The sequence below is a fragment of the Puntigrus tetrazona genome, chromosome 13, assembly GCF_018831695.1.
Source record: "Puntigrus tetrazona isolate hp1 chromosome 13, ASM1883169v1, whole genome shotgun sequence".
Taxonomy (NCBI): Eukaryota; Metazoa; Chordata; class Actinopteri; order Cypriniformes; family Cyprinidae; genus Puntigrus; species Puntigrus tetrazona.
Window position 1 is genome coordinate 4,392,808 of NC_056711.1, and position 14,328 is coordinate 4,407,135.

General features: G+C 39.5%; 2 protein-coding genes across 3 annotated transcripts in view; one reads left to right on the forward strand and one right to left on the reverse strand.

The window, feature by feature from the left end:
- Positions 1 to 85: 85 nt before the first annotated feature.
- Positions 86 to 8,026, forward strand: stpg4 (sperm-tail PG-rich repeat containing 4). 2 transcript variants are annotated; one of them, XM_043255954.1, is made up of 8 exons: positions 86 to 223; positions 582 to 629; positions 926 to 1,180; positions 2,327 to 2,391; positions 3,373 to 3,418; positions 5,258 to 5,362; positions 6,575 to 6,617; positions 7,767 to 8,026. In XM_043255954.1, exons 1-8 carry the CDS (start codon positions 173 to 175, stop codon positions 7,769 to 7,771), a joined length of 618 nt encoding a protein of 205 aa, XP_043111889.1. In that variant the 5' UTR covers positions 86 to 172; the 3' UTR covers positions 7,772 to 8,026. The 2 variants fall into 2 exon arrangements, with proteins under 2 accessions (XP_043111889.1, XP_043111887.1); XM_043255952.1 differs by lacking the exon at positions 7,767 to 8,026 and having other exon boundaries at positions 6,575 to 7,502.
- A 3,689-nt stretch (positions 8,027 to 11,715) lies between these two features.
- ttc7a (tetratricopeptide repeat domain 7A) overlaps positions 11,716 to 14,328 on the reverse strand; it is a 32,970-nt gene continuing 30,357 nt past the window's right edge. Inside the window, exon 20 of the mRNA XM_043255258.1 lies at positions 11,716 to 12,707. Coding sequence (XP_043111193.1) covers positions 12,489 to 12,707 — 219 coding nt within the window. The 3' untranslated portion in view covers positions 11,716 to 12,488. The remainder of the gene's footprint in view (positions 12,708 to 14,328) is intronic.

Here is a 14,328-nt window from a genome sequence, read left to right on the forward strand (position 1 = left end):
TTTTTTACAATATAAAAAAACAGCAAATGTAACTAACAAATAAGAGAGCAAACAAATAGTAGAACTTGTGTATCCAGTACTCTTGATTAATAGTTAATTAGTATAAGTATCTAAGCAACGCTTCTTGTCGTTGAGGTGTCTGTTACAGAAGACAAACAGGATCGACAGAAGTATGACCACAGGAAGAGAGAAAGCAGTGCCCAAAGGAAAATGTATAGATGGGGTAAGTTTTCACATTTACTGCGGTGGAAGTAGTGCAAAAATCTTCAGTCCTGCTGAGTTTAAGGGGGTTCATCTCCAACCCTCATCAAACACACCTTCTAGTCATTTTCCTTCAATGCTGAAGACCTCGATTAACTTGTTAAGGTGTGTTGGATCAGAGTTGGATCACTGCGCACCTACAAAAGTTTGCGGGCAAATTATTATTAACATATTTTCATTTATTAATACTTTTACTAAGCAAGGATGCTTTCAAATGAACGTGAAAGTAAACGGATTTACAATTTCTTTCTTTCAATGTTCTTTTAAACTTACATTCTTCTGAAAGTATTCTAATAAAAGTTGTTTTTGTTCTGAAACAGAAAGAAACGTACACGGACAGAGGTGGTTGGTGGAGAAACACTATTAAGGTAGGCGATATTTGACAAAATATCAGGCAAAGAGCTAAAAATAACACTTGTTTTATGACATTTCTGTGCATTTTTGTTGTACAAGTGGCTTCTCTCGCAAAAATAATAAAAAAAAAAACAAAAGCAGCATGTATTTATATTAAGAGGTTGAGCAGATATATAATTTGCTATCAACACAATCTTGTTTCAGTCCAGCCACATTTTTTAAAGCACTTTTTAAATCTCGGTGTAGTAACCCTAAGAGTCATGTTAGGTGTGAAACTGGCCTAAAAGAGGTCTCCTCTTTCTTCCACCAGGACTACCCCATTCCCGGCAGTTACCACATACGGGACTTCATAGAGGAGATGGGACTAAACCCTGTGCCTAGGACGTATAGCTTCAAAGGCCCCGAGCGAAACACCCTCATGTCCACCGTGGGTCGAGGGGACGTGCTATTGCCCGGGGCATATCATTTCACAGACTCAACCAATGAGGCTCTGCAGCGCCAGGCAACTTACTCTTTCAAAAGCTGTCCCAGACCAGACGTCCACACTTTGGGCCTCAGAGATAAGGTCAGTCGGTCACCTAAATCAGTGGTGGCATCACCAGCATTTCAACACATCATTTCTAAAGCATGACATGATCCTGGTTCAACACCGTTGTCCTAAAATACATACCTAAACCCAACCCTACCTATAATGTACTGTATGCCTAAAATTAGAGGGAAATTATGGTTGAATAACAAGGGTGACTCTGGTTGTAAGGCAAAAATCGACATTTTCTGTAAATTCTGGTTAACTGGAATCAAAGTAAATGTCTATCCAGGAACATGTTGAAACTTGCACTTGGTGAAATAGTGTTTACCTTGTTTTCCCGCGACAGAATCACGACACGCGTTAGTCCGCGCTATCCACCTTTTTCCTGAACGCGGAAGTAAGTCTACGGGTGAGGCTTTTGTTCATTACACGTGCAGCAAACGGTAAAACTGTTCGCACTACAAACCAGTATCTTCATAACTACGATAACACGTTAAAATAACGCGATAAGACACGCCCATTTTCAATATCAAGCAGCAAAACGAACCGTTTTGTACAGCTAAAAATAGCTGGGCGCGGACGAGACGGAAGTTAGAATTTTCAAATGGCGGCGCCCGTTTTTACGTCGGGGAAAAGGTGGATAGGTTTAGCGTTTGGGACAGATATTCACACAGAAAGAAATGCAGTGAGCTGAATGAAGGCAGTGCAGTGGAGTGAAATGAAGAAAACGTGCAGTTTTGACATGCATTTTACAAAGGCACCGAGCGCACGTCGACGTACAAAAACGACAGTAGTACCTTTTCTGGCCGGTAGGGGTTTCTGGTCTACAGGTTTCAGGTGATAACCAGTCAAAATGCTTTGTAACTTTGCCCAGTTTACAATGTGGCAGCTTTTGTAATAAGACAGCAGAATGTAAACAAATAGTTGTTCGTCGCACCCCTGACCCCAATCATTTCTAAGCATTAAAGTCTTCCTCAAAGTGGCTACAACATTCTGCCTTATATTCCATGACATGCACGGATAGGTTTAGTGTAGACCGATTACGCTGAAGTTTCTTGGTACCTGACTTTGAAAACAGGCAAAATATTTATCTGATAATCAGTGGCTGGAGCTCACACTCAGTATGTCAATGAGTGTGTCAAAACAATTGGTTGATGTAGTGTTTGTGTGTGTTTAACGCAGGATATTAACCTCTCACCCGGGCACTATGATGTTACGGAGAAGCCTGTCCCTAAATCACCCTGCAAGTACGTATCCGTCACGCTCAGCACGCTTTCACACACTCCTAGTCAGAGAACATCACACGTGTTTTCCACCTCATTCGTGGTTTCTTCCTTAATCTCAGGCAGTTCACAGAATGAGTTAGTGCAGGCCTCAACAAAAAGGATGACCCAATTTATAGCAAATGTTACTTTTTTATTGTGTATAGTATATATATAGACAAAATGTTTTCTTTTCAACATTTTAAATAAACTTTGTGATCATTAGCTAATTTTGAATGCCATTTCTATTGTTAAAAGTTGTGTAGAGTGTCTCTAGAGCAGTGGCAGCCGGGGTCAACTTGCTAGCCATGGGTTTACGATGATTTAAACTGATTTAAAATAAGACTAAACAAGCTTTAAATTCTACTAAAATAGCTGAAGAAAACATATTTTTTTAAAAATCATTCTGAACCCAAAACTCCAGTTCATCATTTTAACTAATGTGGACGATATCTCAATTGAATGTTGAACGTACAGAGTTTATTCACTTTAACTGTACTTAAAAGCCTTTAACAAAAACTTAACACTTTTTCTTAGCTTGGGAAATTTACTGATGAAATCGAGAAATGAGAGGACACATTGCATCACAATGAGCAGCCAAATGCATTAGCTCAAAACGCAACTGAAAGGTACGGCTACTTCTTTAAAATGTAAAAGTAAATGTAGAAGTATTCAGTTTCAATAGTACACAAGTTCCACAAAATTACAGTTACCCGAGTACTTCACATCCTGCGTAACTAAAGAAGGTGATTGGGCAGGACAGTCAATTTTACTAACAATTTTACCACCAAGTGAGAATATAAATACATTTTAAAAAAGCAGTTTTTTGTGGTGGGGCCAATAAAATATTGGCAGAGCAAGCACAGATGTGAAGCACAACCTGACCTATTGTTTCACCTGTCTGTTCCTCCATCCTGTCTGCACCATTTTACTGTCTCCTCTCATGACACTGGTCTCTTATTGCAGACACGTGATGTTCCGATCAGTGGTACAGAGGGTCAGCTTTCTCCCAGTAAGTGTCCGTTTTTTTCTAACCTATTATGTATATTAAATGGTTTTGTTGTTTTAGCCCAGAATGTGTTCTAAAGCATCTAGTTTCCTGTGAGTGAGTTTCACTGCTGTGCGTCAGTGTTGCACCTCATGCACCATGGCTTCAGTGGTGTGTTGGCTGGTTATTCGAGCTGCGCTGGCAGCTGTCTGGTGTTGACGGAACAGCAAGGATGCTAAATCATCCTCTGGGTCTCATTAGGGCTGAACATTAGGGCTTTGTGTGGTTGTAAGAGGGTGGCATTTCATGTAAGACAAGTGTTTTGTCAAAGGTTAAGTAGCTAAGAAACCTCAAGCTTATTCTTAAGATGACAGATCAACAGCAAACAGCTAAATTCTATTACTCACTGAATGGATTAAGACTGCAATACACAAAAGACAACTCATGAGCAGATTTGAAGCAATTTTGGAAATGGTTATAATGGTTTATAAATGGCATCATACACTAAATGACCGAGGATCACGCAATGCCAGACACTCAAGTTTGATATTTGTTTTGTATTAACAGTGGCTTGGTCTTTTTTGTTCTGCCAGTAAAAATAGTTCCAAGCATAGCCAAAGCATAATCAACAACTGTGTCCATGAATGAATCGATGCTTGGTGAATGATTCAATGACTCACTCATACTTCTTTCGATTGTGGATGAGTCTGGTTAATTGAATAATTCAACAGCATACTCATAAATACAGTCACCTGTTTTGTTTTTGAATCAATAGCTCACATCCAAAATAAAGATTTCCTTATAATTTACTAACCCCACGCCATCCAAGATGTTTGTGACTTTCTTTCTTCAGTCGAAAAAGAAATTGAGGGAAAACATTTCAGGATTTATCTCCATATAATGGACTTCAGTGGGAGTGTTTCTTAGGAGATATAAAAATAAACATTACACAGCTGAATGTGGATAGCATGGTTCATGTTATCTGATGAAAAAAGTCTAGAAAAATAGCTTATCTCTAAAACTCAAGCGGGGACCTTAGAAATAATTTCTATCAGGGGAAAGGTGAATTATAATTTTTCTTTCTCCTCCAGTTAGCCTAATTATACCTAAGAGAACCACTGAGTTGATATTTGATATAACATTTAATCAAATAGTGTTTTTAAATTGCTACTACTATCATATTTTTCTTTGCTGAGTTGTGAGTAGCTGTCGGTGGAGGGTGTTGAATTTGGCTCTTCAGGACAGGACTCACACCCCTAATGAAATAATAGCTCAGTGCCTCTACAGACATGTGCAGTATGGCACAGCTATCCGCTCTTATCCAGGGGAATGTCGAGCTGGCTGGCCGTCTCATAGAAGAGGGCACAATGGCATGAGGGCTCTAAAGCCATCGGAAGTTGACCTCATGGGCAAGCAGGCAGTGGGAAGCGAGCTCCCCTGCAGCCAGCATTAACACCTCCGGCACAGTTCAACCCGCTACACACACACACACACAGCACAGCACAGGCCAGCTGGATCAAGTGAGGCCGCCGGTGGAATCACATGGCATATAATGAATGCTTTAGAAAGCGTATAAATAGGCCTATTGCTGTTTATGCATTAAAGCTAAAGTTGATGAATTGTGTTTTTGGATATTCTAAAGTGACTTCTTCTGATCTTAAATTACTTGTTCAGTTTGGTGTAACAAGATGAACAGAAGTTTAACAGAATGTCCTAGCTGCTCTGTTCCATACAATGAAAGTGGATGGTGATTTAAACTGATATGCTCCAAAAGGGCTCCTAAAAGGACTATTCCATCAACTGGTTAATTAAGTAAAACTCTAATTTCTGTTTTGTTGCATTGACTTCCACCGATGAATTTAGAAGGAGGGACCAGCACCTGGACATTATAACCCTAGGTCAAGCACAGGCACTGCAGTCACTTCCTGCTTTAGGTCTACTGTACCACGGCTGTACAGCATGCACTCGGTAAGCTCCATTTTTTTATGCCTGTTTTACAGCTAAATCAGTCTGAAAAACCCCACAGCCAGTGTAGTGACCATCGTATATACAACACGAATTTCAGAAATGTTGGGACATTTTTTTAAATTGGAATAAAATGACTAATGGGCCGAAATTTTATTCACAATAGTTGACGATAAGATTCAACAACTTGTGTTGAAAGCTTATACATTTAAATGTAAGGGGTCTAAAATAAAGAAAATAGACAATTTTTTTTGTTAATCCAGCACTTTATTTGTAGTTTTTTTGTACTTGAGTGCAAAAGATTTTGATTGAAAAAATTTTATTTGGGATCTCAATTCTGATTCTCGCTAAATTGTGATTTAAATTTTACAAAGAATCTTGCAGCCCTGATTTACCATGCATACCATCATGAAATATTTTTGAGAAATTGGAGAAATCTCTGTGTAAAGGACAAGGCCAAAGACCTTTGTTGGATGCCCGTGGTCTTCGGCCCCTCAGACATCACTGCATCACTCATTGGCATGATTTATTAATTGACATTACTAAATGGGCCCAGGAATACTTCCAGACACCACTGTCGGTACTGCAATGCTAACTAAAGCTCTATCATGCAAAAAAGAAGAACATGGTCCAGAAGTGCTGTAGTGTCCTGTGGACCAAGACTAATTTAAAAAGGATTGTTTCAGCGTGGAAAAGTGTTCTATGACCAGATGAGTCCACATTTGACATTTTTATTGGAAACCATAAATGCCGGGCTAAAGAGGATGAAGACCTTCCGGCATGTCATCAGTGTTTAGTTCAAAAGCTAGCATCTCTGATGGTATGGAGATGCATAAGTGCATATAGTATGAGCAGCTTGGGACCAAATTAAACACCAAAACTCTAGAAACTCATAACCTTGATGCCCAGACATCTTCAAACTGTTTTGAAAAGAAGAGCAGATGCTACACCGCTACGCCATGAACTCGCCCCAGTCTCAACTATTTTGAGATCTAAAGGAGGCATCAAATTTGAAATGGAATTTTGTGCAGAAAATTGTCAATTTATGTTATCTATGCTCTATGGTCGTTCATGCGATTTGAAATTCTTTTAGTTTTCATTTTATTCAAATTAAAATGTCCCAACATTCCCGGAGCTCGGTTTGTAGTAATAAAGTATTTAAGTGTTTTTAAGTGAAATGAAGGTGAAAGTCTTAATTTTGTCTGTTTTTGGCAGGGAACTCCAGGACCAGGTGTGCATGAGCCCACATGGCACAAAGGTCAGCGGCTTAGCACTGATGTCAAAGTGGACTGGGCCCACGACCTCCTTTTTCGCAACATACCATAAACTACATGTATTCCTTTTAGTAGTATTTCCCATTCTTTTGTAAGCTGGCATGTGACTGACCTTAAGTGTTGAAATGTGGTTGAAATACAGTAATGAAAGCTGCTGTTTTAACATCGGAAAAAACAAAAGATGTATATATTAACACTGAAAGTTTAACAAGATATCGAAGAGACACTGAAACAAAAATATTGCCATTTATTTGATTTTAAAAAATCTATACAAAATTCAATAGTGATTCAACTTCGATCCATGATGTTGCTTCACCTGTGAATAATTGTTGAGGCTGGGCTGCCTCTTAAAAGGGTACAAATCATAGTATACGAGGTATACTACAGGTGCACATTTAATACATTTTCACACACTTCATTTTTTTTACAAGGGAAGTTCTCATTGCTATCTCTATTAATGATCTGACTGGCCATATCCACCTTTTATCTAACGAGCCCACTCTATTTAAACGATGTGAGGTATTTCCAGTTTGGGGAAGTTCCATTCAAAAAGACTCCAACAAATCATTTCAAATCATAAGACTGCGCTACAAATAATCCTTATCTGTCGTTTTGACTGAATGAGCTGTACATTTTCATTCATTTTTTATTTTTACAAATGAATAACGGTATTAATGTGACGTGATATACTGTAACAACCGTATCTAGAATAGCTCTTTCCAGCCTGCTGCATTATTTTTCTCCTGATTATTTTCATGCTTTCTTTGTTTTACGCTGTAAGCAAATGAAAAAAGACAACATATACTGTGCATTTGTGGTCCGCTCTCCTGATTTATTTAATGATATAAACCATTAATTCCCTGGCTATATATCTGTCTTTTCCGGGTTTGTTTTCACACGGATGTGTAAAATATATACATATATAACTGAAATGATATTTAACACATCCATAATATTGCTGTGGATTGAAAGAGAATGTTGAAAAAGGTCATTTGTTAATGTACGTTAAGGTTGTTAAAAGTAATTCACAATTTTTACTGTACTTTTGAATGATTGATAGTTGACGTTTTTGAAAATGCTTGCTATCGGGTTCACAGAGCAATAACAAGCAACTTCTTGCTGTTTGTTTACAGTATAAATGGAAGTTTACTCCCATAATTTGCTCAAAATGTCACGGGGCGTCGGAAAAAGGTGGACAATGCACAAAGCTTTGTGATGACTCTCTCGCTCACATAACTCATTCAGCCCGAACAAAGAGGTCAGTGTCACACAATAAAACAGCTGTTTACAACACTCTCACACCAATAGCTAGATTAACTCCATTGTTGAGGTCCTGAATAATTCTGCTGACATTAATGTTACTGAGACATAGAGAAACATCAGTAAAAATGCATGCATCTCGTGTGTCTATCACTACTTATATTACTTGTATATGTATATATATATATATATATATATATATATATATATATATATATATATATATATATATATATATATATATATATATTGCTTTAATATAAGCAAGAAGGAAAACCAAAGCCTTCGCTGTCAAATCAACAACTGCACAAAGTCGGAACTAAATTAGTATAGGCCTGCCCGTGCCTAAGATAAGTGAGTAAGTGTTATTGCGACTCTAAAATAGTGACCATTTCTATTCTTCCCAAAATAGAACGTGAACGAGACTAGTGTGCAGTCACGCTTCATGCAATCACACATGTTTTTTTTCTAACGGGGTCAGGTTCACACATGACAAAAGTGGTTGGAGGCCTCGGATCATTTTACATCGCACTGGTCAGGTGCTGGTACTACATCACAGGTCTATTATATGACTCATAATTCTTTAAAGAAGATGGTCTGGGATCAGGACGACGGAGAGTGGTTCTATTGTTTGTGAAATATGAACAGCGCAAATTGCGTAACGGATAATTTTGTCCATGCTGAGAACAACAACTGAATGAGCACGACGAATGTGAGGGTTATGACCTTGAAAACTCAGTACATGAAATCAGTAATCAATGACAATCAATACATTTAAAGTGGTCGTATCATAAGTTCGTAAATTTGTAAAATTTGATTATACACTTTTATAATGTTTATGTTTATGTTTACAGTTTCAGCTAATTTAGTGTATCAAGTTAAAATAAATGACAATGAAAAAAGGGTCCCTTCATATTAGGTGGCCTTAACTACTATGTACTTACATTTAAATTAATAATTTGATACAACGCAGTTACTGTGTACTTACATATTTTGCATTGTACTTACATTAAAACCCCTGCATGTAATTACATCTGCATTTAACTACATTTATAATTAGAACCGACTCATCCCTTACACCTTAACCCGCCCTTAAACCTACCCATACCTCCAAACCTTACCCGTATCCCTCTTCTGTGTTTTACAGTATGATCACAATAGATAGCAATGCAAGTACGTAGTAGTTAAGGCCACCTAATATAAAGTGGGACCTAGTAAAAACACAAGAATCACAAAATGTCATTGGGATTGTGTCATTTTCAAGCATCATAACGTTGGACGTTCCTCGTCAAAAAACCAGAGGGCAGCCAGCTGTCAGGGCTGTAACTCAGTCTGGACACCTGACCTACCATGACTCCAGGGTCCCGCCCCGGTCTGAGCGGGAGCAGCGGGCCTGGCCTGACACCTGTGAGTAACCAGAGAGCCGTCCGAGGCTGGGACAGTGTCACACGCCGCAGAGCAAAACCAGAGGGAAAAGGTTTTTTCAGGATGTTATTTAATTATCAATCCAGGTGAATAAACAACTGAGCAGGACCCTGACAAACATGCTGCGTGTGTCGATGCCCCTCAAAAGAATTACCAGGATCTGCAATACAGTAACTTCCCTCATTTCCCAATCATTTTACAGAATAAGCTAATATCATGGAAATTCATAAATACAACATTCAGGAGTTTTGATACTCTGAAATTGCACTTTAGGTATACTAAACTTTCTGTTAAATTGTAACAACTACTTTTGTACCTAAAGGGTGATTCCACCCCAAAATGAAAATTCTGTCATTAATCACTTACCTCCATGTCAGGAGGCTTGGAGAATATGCAAAAAAATAACAAACGTTTCGTTTCGGGACGGAGGAACCCTTTAATGCACTTTAATTGTGCAGAAGTAGTGTTGTAGCCCGTTCAAAAATAGACCGAAGTATATTTGATTGTGCTAAAAAGGAACTATTGCAAGTATACTTCAGGTACACTTTAAATATCTTGCATTTAAAGACCAATCCAGGTTCAATGTTACGAAATGTGAGCTGTGCACAATTAGTATTTCAAAAGTCTAATTTATTAATATATTGCTTTTTTACTAGTTTATATATACTACATGCACTAAAGCGTGGTCTAGCAGCACGGTCTCACCCAAGTACAAAGCCAAGCATGCAAAATACGGCACCAGTGACAAATCACACTTCTGTTTGGGAGTCTGATGGACAAGTCTGGGTTTGGCAGATGTCAGGAGAATGGTACCTGTCTGCCTTCATTGTACATTCCAAGACTAAGACGAGGGTGGATAAGTTTGGCGTGGAAGAACTTGATTTGAACTTGGACTTAACTTAACTTAAACTGAGGGCGCATTGATTCTCCTCCTAATTCTTACTTCTTTTCTCGCCGTCATGCCATTCCAAACCTGCATGACGTTCTTAAACGCTAAAAGAAAATATTTAGAAGCTCTATGAAAGTGAAACCGGTGGTTACCTACATTCTTCAAAATGATTCATCCTTTATGTTCTATTGTAAAAGGAAGTCGTACAGGTTTGAAGCAACAGGCAGAATTTTAATTCGTGGGTAAACCATCCCTTTAACAATTTCAGAGCTGAGGGCGCTTCTGTCCTAAAAGGTTTGTACCTAATCCGTTTCTCTGTGGAGAACATGATCGGGAGTTTTATTTCCAGAACCCTGTTGTTTTGCTCCTTTAAATGATTAACTAAGGAAATCCCCAAAGACAGTCTTCCACTTCAAAGGCCTCCATCATTCCCTTTTCTTTCAAAATGTGTGCACCATAATGAGCCCAGCTCTCCCGTGTGAGCCACGCAAGAACGCAGTTAAGTGAAGGGATGCTGGGATCACTCTGCTGGCCTGGTCAGAATAATTATACAAGCTGATGCTTTGAGATTTTATCAGTCAGAACCTCTCTAAATAATCCCAGGCATCTGCAGGGCACAAACGCTATCGAAAAAAGACCAAATGATGACAAACATTTTTGTTTACATAATATATGTATATTTTGGATTGCGTTTTTTCTAGCATGGAAATCTTTAGCAAAAAATCAGGTGGTATTGCTGAATTAAATATTTACACGATTGATTCATGGACATTTTTGCCACATTTTTTTCTTTAAGATGGGTTTTAGTGTTGGAAGGCCTGCACCAACTCATCCATGTCATGAAATGCTCAAATCCGTAATTTAATCCGTTAATTGAATTTTTAATGTAACTAAAAGAAGAAATATACACCTACACCTAGAATGCTTCTAAGGTGAGTAAAACACAGGCTAGTTTACATTTTTGTGTGAACGCACCCTTTAATTTGACAGACTTATAATTTCTATAAAATGGTATTGTTTTGAATTACTTCCACATCTCAAAACAAACAGAAAGGCCAGAAGACCGGTTTCAAACAATAGAAAGGGGAGGATGACAGAAATACCATTTAAAAAAAGACTTGTTCATCTCTGCCAGCAGAAACAGTAGGCATGTACAGTACACTGTAGATGTGTGCAAGTAAACAAGAATCCCACTTCTAACACTTACATAATTCAACTCAATGGTCTATGCGTTCGTTCAGTGCTCTCCCTAATTAACATCTTGATCCCGTCATCAAAGAGAACCAGTTAAAATAGCACAGCGCTGTTTTCCATGAGGCTTTAGACCCACGTGCTGAAGATCCAACAGCCTCCCCAGAAACTCAAACAAGGCTCGGCTGCTAGGCAACCGCAGCCGCCCCAGAGAAAGAAGACCAAGGCTTTCACCAGCAGCACTGGAAACATTACATAAGATCTTAAGTGTTGGAGCTGCAGGACTGAAAACGATACGCAATGAATACGAAAGAAACTGGGATTGCAAAATAGCTCTTTTATGAGAAGAACATACAGTACAGAATATCGTTACATTTATAAATACTAAAGAATTTAAAAAGTCAACCGTTTTGTCCCTGAGAAACAAGACTCTGAACACGTTGCAGCATATTTGCTGAAACTATTGCAGTTTAAAGAAAATGTGTTGTGTTCAATCATTCCGCGTTGCATTTATGTTTTTGGTGCGACAGTGTATTATATAATAATAATAATGACTTTTCACACTACACATAACCCTGGGCTAAAGTGTTCTTCATCAGGTTGAAGTAAATGTAAAAGATTTGAGCTATTTGGTTAACAAAATTTCTGCAAGCGATTTACGGACGGCTTTCTAAATAAATAGCACGGACACAACATCTTATTTCCATAATGACTAACGCAATCTACCAAGAGCAGGAAGAGATCAAGTAGAGGACAAGTGGAGCTGATGCTAATCCTCTGCCATTGCAAAAAAAAAAAAACTCTGCAGTGCATCCATGCTTTTTGGGGGCAGAAAATTATTGCGCGAATTCACTACCGCAAACCTTAGTAAATCATGTTTGATTTAAATGACGATTGATTTAAATACTCTAAGTTCCCTACCCAGTTTCAGCTCAAATTCCAGTCGGTCGTGCGAATTCCCAGAGCTGCTTGATTTGAACGAGATAACCGGTTGATCAAATCTATTGACAGCGCCCCCCATGTTTTTCCGATATTTGACTACACAGTTCCCTTACATTGGGGTGTACCGCTCCATTCGTTCAGAGACGTGTCAGAGCTCTCGCGGGATGATGGTGAAGGGTCGTATAGGGCAGCTGGACTCCAGCTCCAGCGCAGTGAGGAAGCAGTCTGGAGCCTGTGAGCTGCCTCTGCTCTGCAGCGCCTCCCCTAGACCGCTCCAGGCCTCGTGCGCCGTGTTCTCCACCTGTATCGCATCTCTCAGCATCTTCTCCCCGAGACCCACGCGGCCGGTGCGCACCAACAACTTCCCCTGCGGACGGAAAGAGAGCGATACGGATGTGTAACGACTGAACATTCAAACTTCGATGTTAAACGTCACTCTGTGCATAAATGTGTTTGTATGGGTACAAAGCGTTCAATTTGAATTCAGTACAAAAAAGTGCCAAGATAAGTGGAAATATTTGTTCTTTGCATTTTGCTAACTTTTCAAAAAGAATACAGACTTCCTGTCACGAGACTCTAGATGGCACAGAACGATCTGATATAGTCACATCGTATCTCTTACGTCGCACAGCTGATTTCTTTTCGCTCAAGCTTGCTGCTCAACATCCAGATGCTTGCTGCGGCAGTAGCTATCCTATCCCTGTCAAAACTCTTCTCTTTCGACACTTGCTTAGTTGCTTATGTGAACAGTGCCTGACTTAGTGTTATGAGCACTTCTGTGTAATCGCTTTATGTATTATCTAATTGTAAGTCGCTCTGGATGAAACCATCAGCAAAATGACTAAATGTAAACGTCATGCCAGGCCATCTTACACATTTCTATTGGCTGAACACATGAAGTTTTCAAAAACTTGCACTTGTTCACATAAGCTTGCGTCTTCAGGCCCCCAGGTTGTCACATTAGGTTGAATACTCATGTTAATAGGTCCTTTTTAAAAAAAAATGGAAATAATAACATTATTAAACTTTTTGGAGGTCAAAAAATACATCAAATATGGTCAAAGCATGATGATTATTGAGGTTCCTGTAGTTCAAACAGTAAAGTACGGCTTTACCGCATTTTTTATGAAATCACGGACCGCATATATGCATATTTACTAATGCTTTGGCAACGTGAAGCTTTTTTTTTGCCCCCGTGCCGATAAATAATCTGAAATCTCAGTGTAATTTATATTCTAAATTAACGCTATGGCGCGAAAAGCGTGTTTAGAACAGCAGTGTTTATGCCTGGAGTTAAATCGTGTTACTTTCCCTGATCCTGCCAACAACGGCGTGATTTGCTCATCGCAATTACATTTCGCCGCCCGTCCTTTCAGCACACGTACACGCGCACCGATGCCGAGCTGTATTTCTGGGTGGCGGCACATGACTGCTGATTATGCAGGCACTTCAAAAGCACATCAGAGAGGAGAATGACTCCGTTTGGGGGGGGGGGTTAAGCGAGGCAGGAAATGAGGCTCTCGCATGCACAAGTGAAAGAAGCAGCCACGTTTTGAAAGAACCATCACATCAACACAGCTGCAGGAGCACGCCGATTGACGGGCCCGTGGACCAATCGCAGCTCAGCGTCCCGGCAAAGCACAAGCTGGCGGTTTTATCATGTAAATAGACTGGAGGCAGGCGCATAAAAGAGCTCAGTTTTATGTAGCGATGTAGAGGTGCCACTTGAAGAACCGATGTAGGGTCACAGCCCGGCGTCTGGACTCTGTAATCCAACGGGACACTGATCCCATCCAGCTGGGACCCATCCAGCTACGATTACAAGTGTCAGCTACTAGACGGACAATACGCGCGCGCGCACAGTGCAAAACACCATGCGTCTTCGAGCAGACGGACACAGATACACCTCTGATTCAACACACAGCTAGATTTACAGAAAAACACAGCAGTCGTTCATAGCTGTATTCTCGTTGTTGCAAAATGACTTT

Coding starts and splice junctions, on each gene's coding strand:
- stpg4 (XM_043255952.1), top strand. CDS start 173: ATGACCACAGGAAGAGAGAAAGCAGTGCCCAAAGGAAAATGTATAGAT. Junction 630..925: donor GGTGGAGAAACACTATTAAG/GTAGGCGATATT, acceptor TTCTTCCACCAG/GACTACCCCATTCCCGGCAG. Junction 5,363..6,574: donor GGCTGTACAGCATGCACTCG/GTAAGCTCCATT, acceptor TGTTTTTGGCAG/GGAACTCCAGGACCAGGTGT.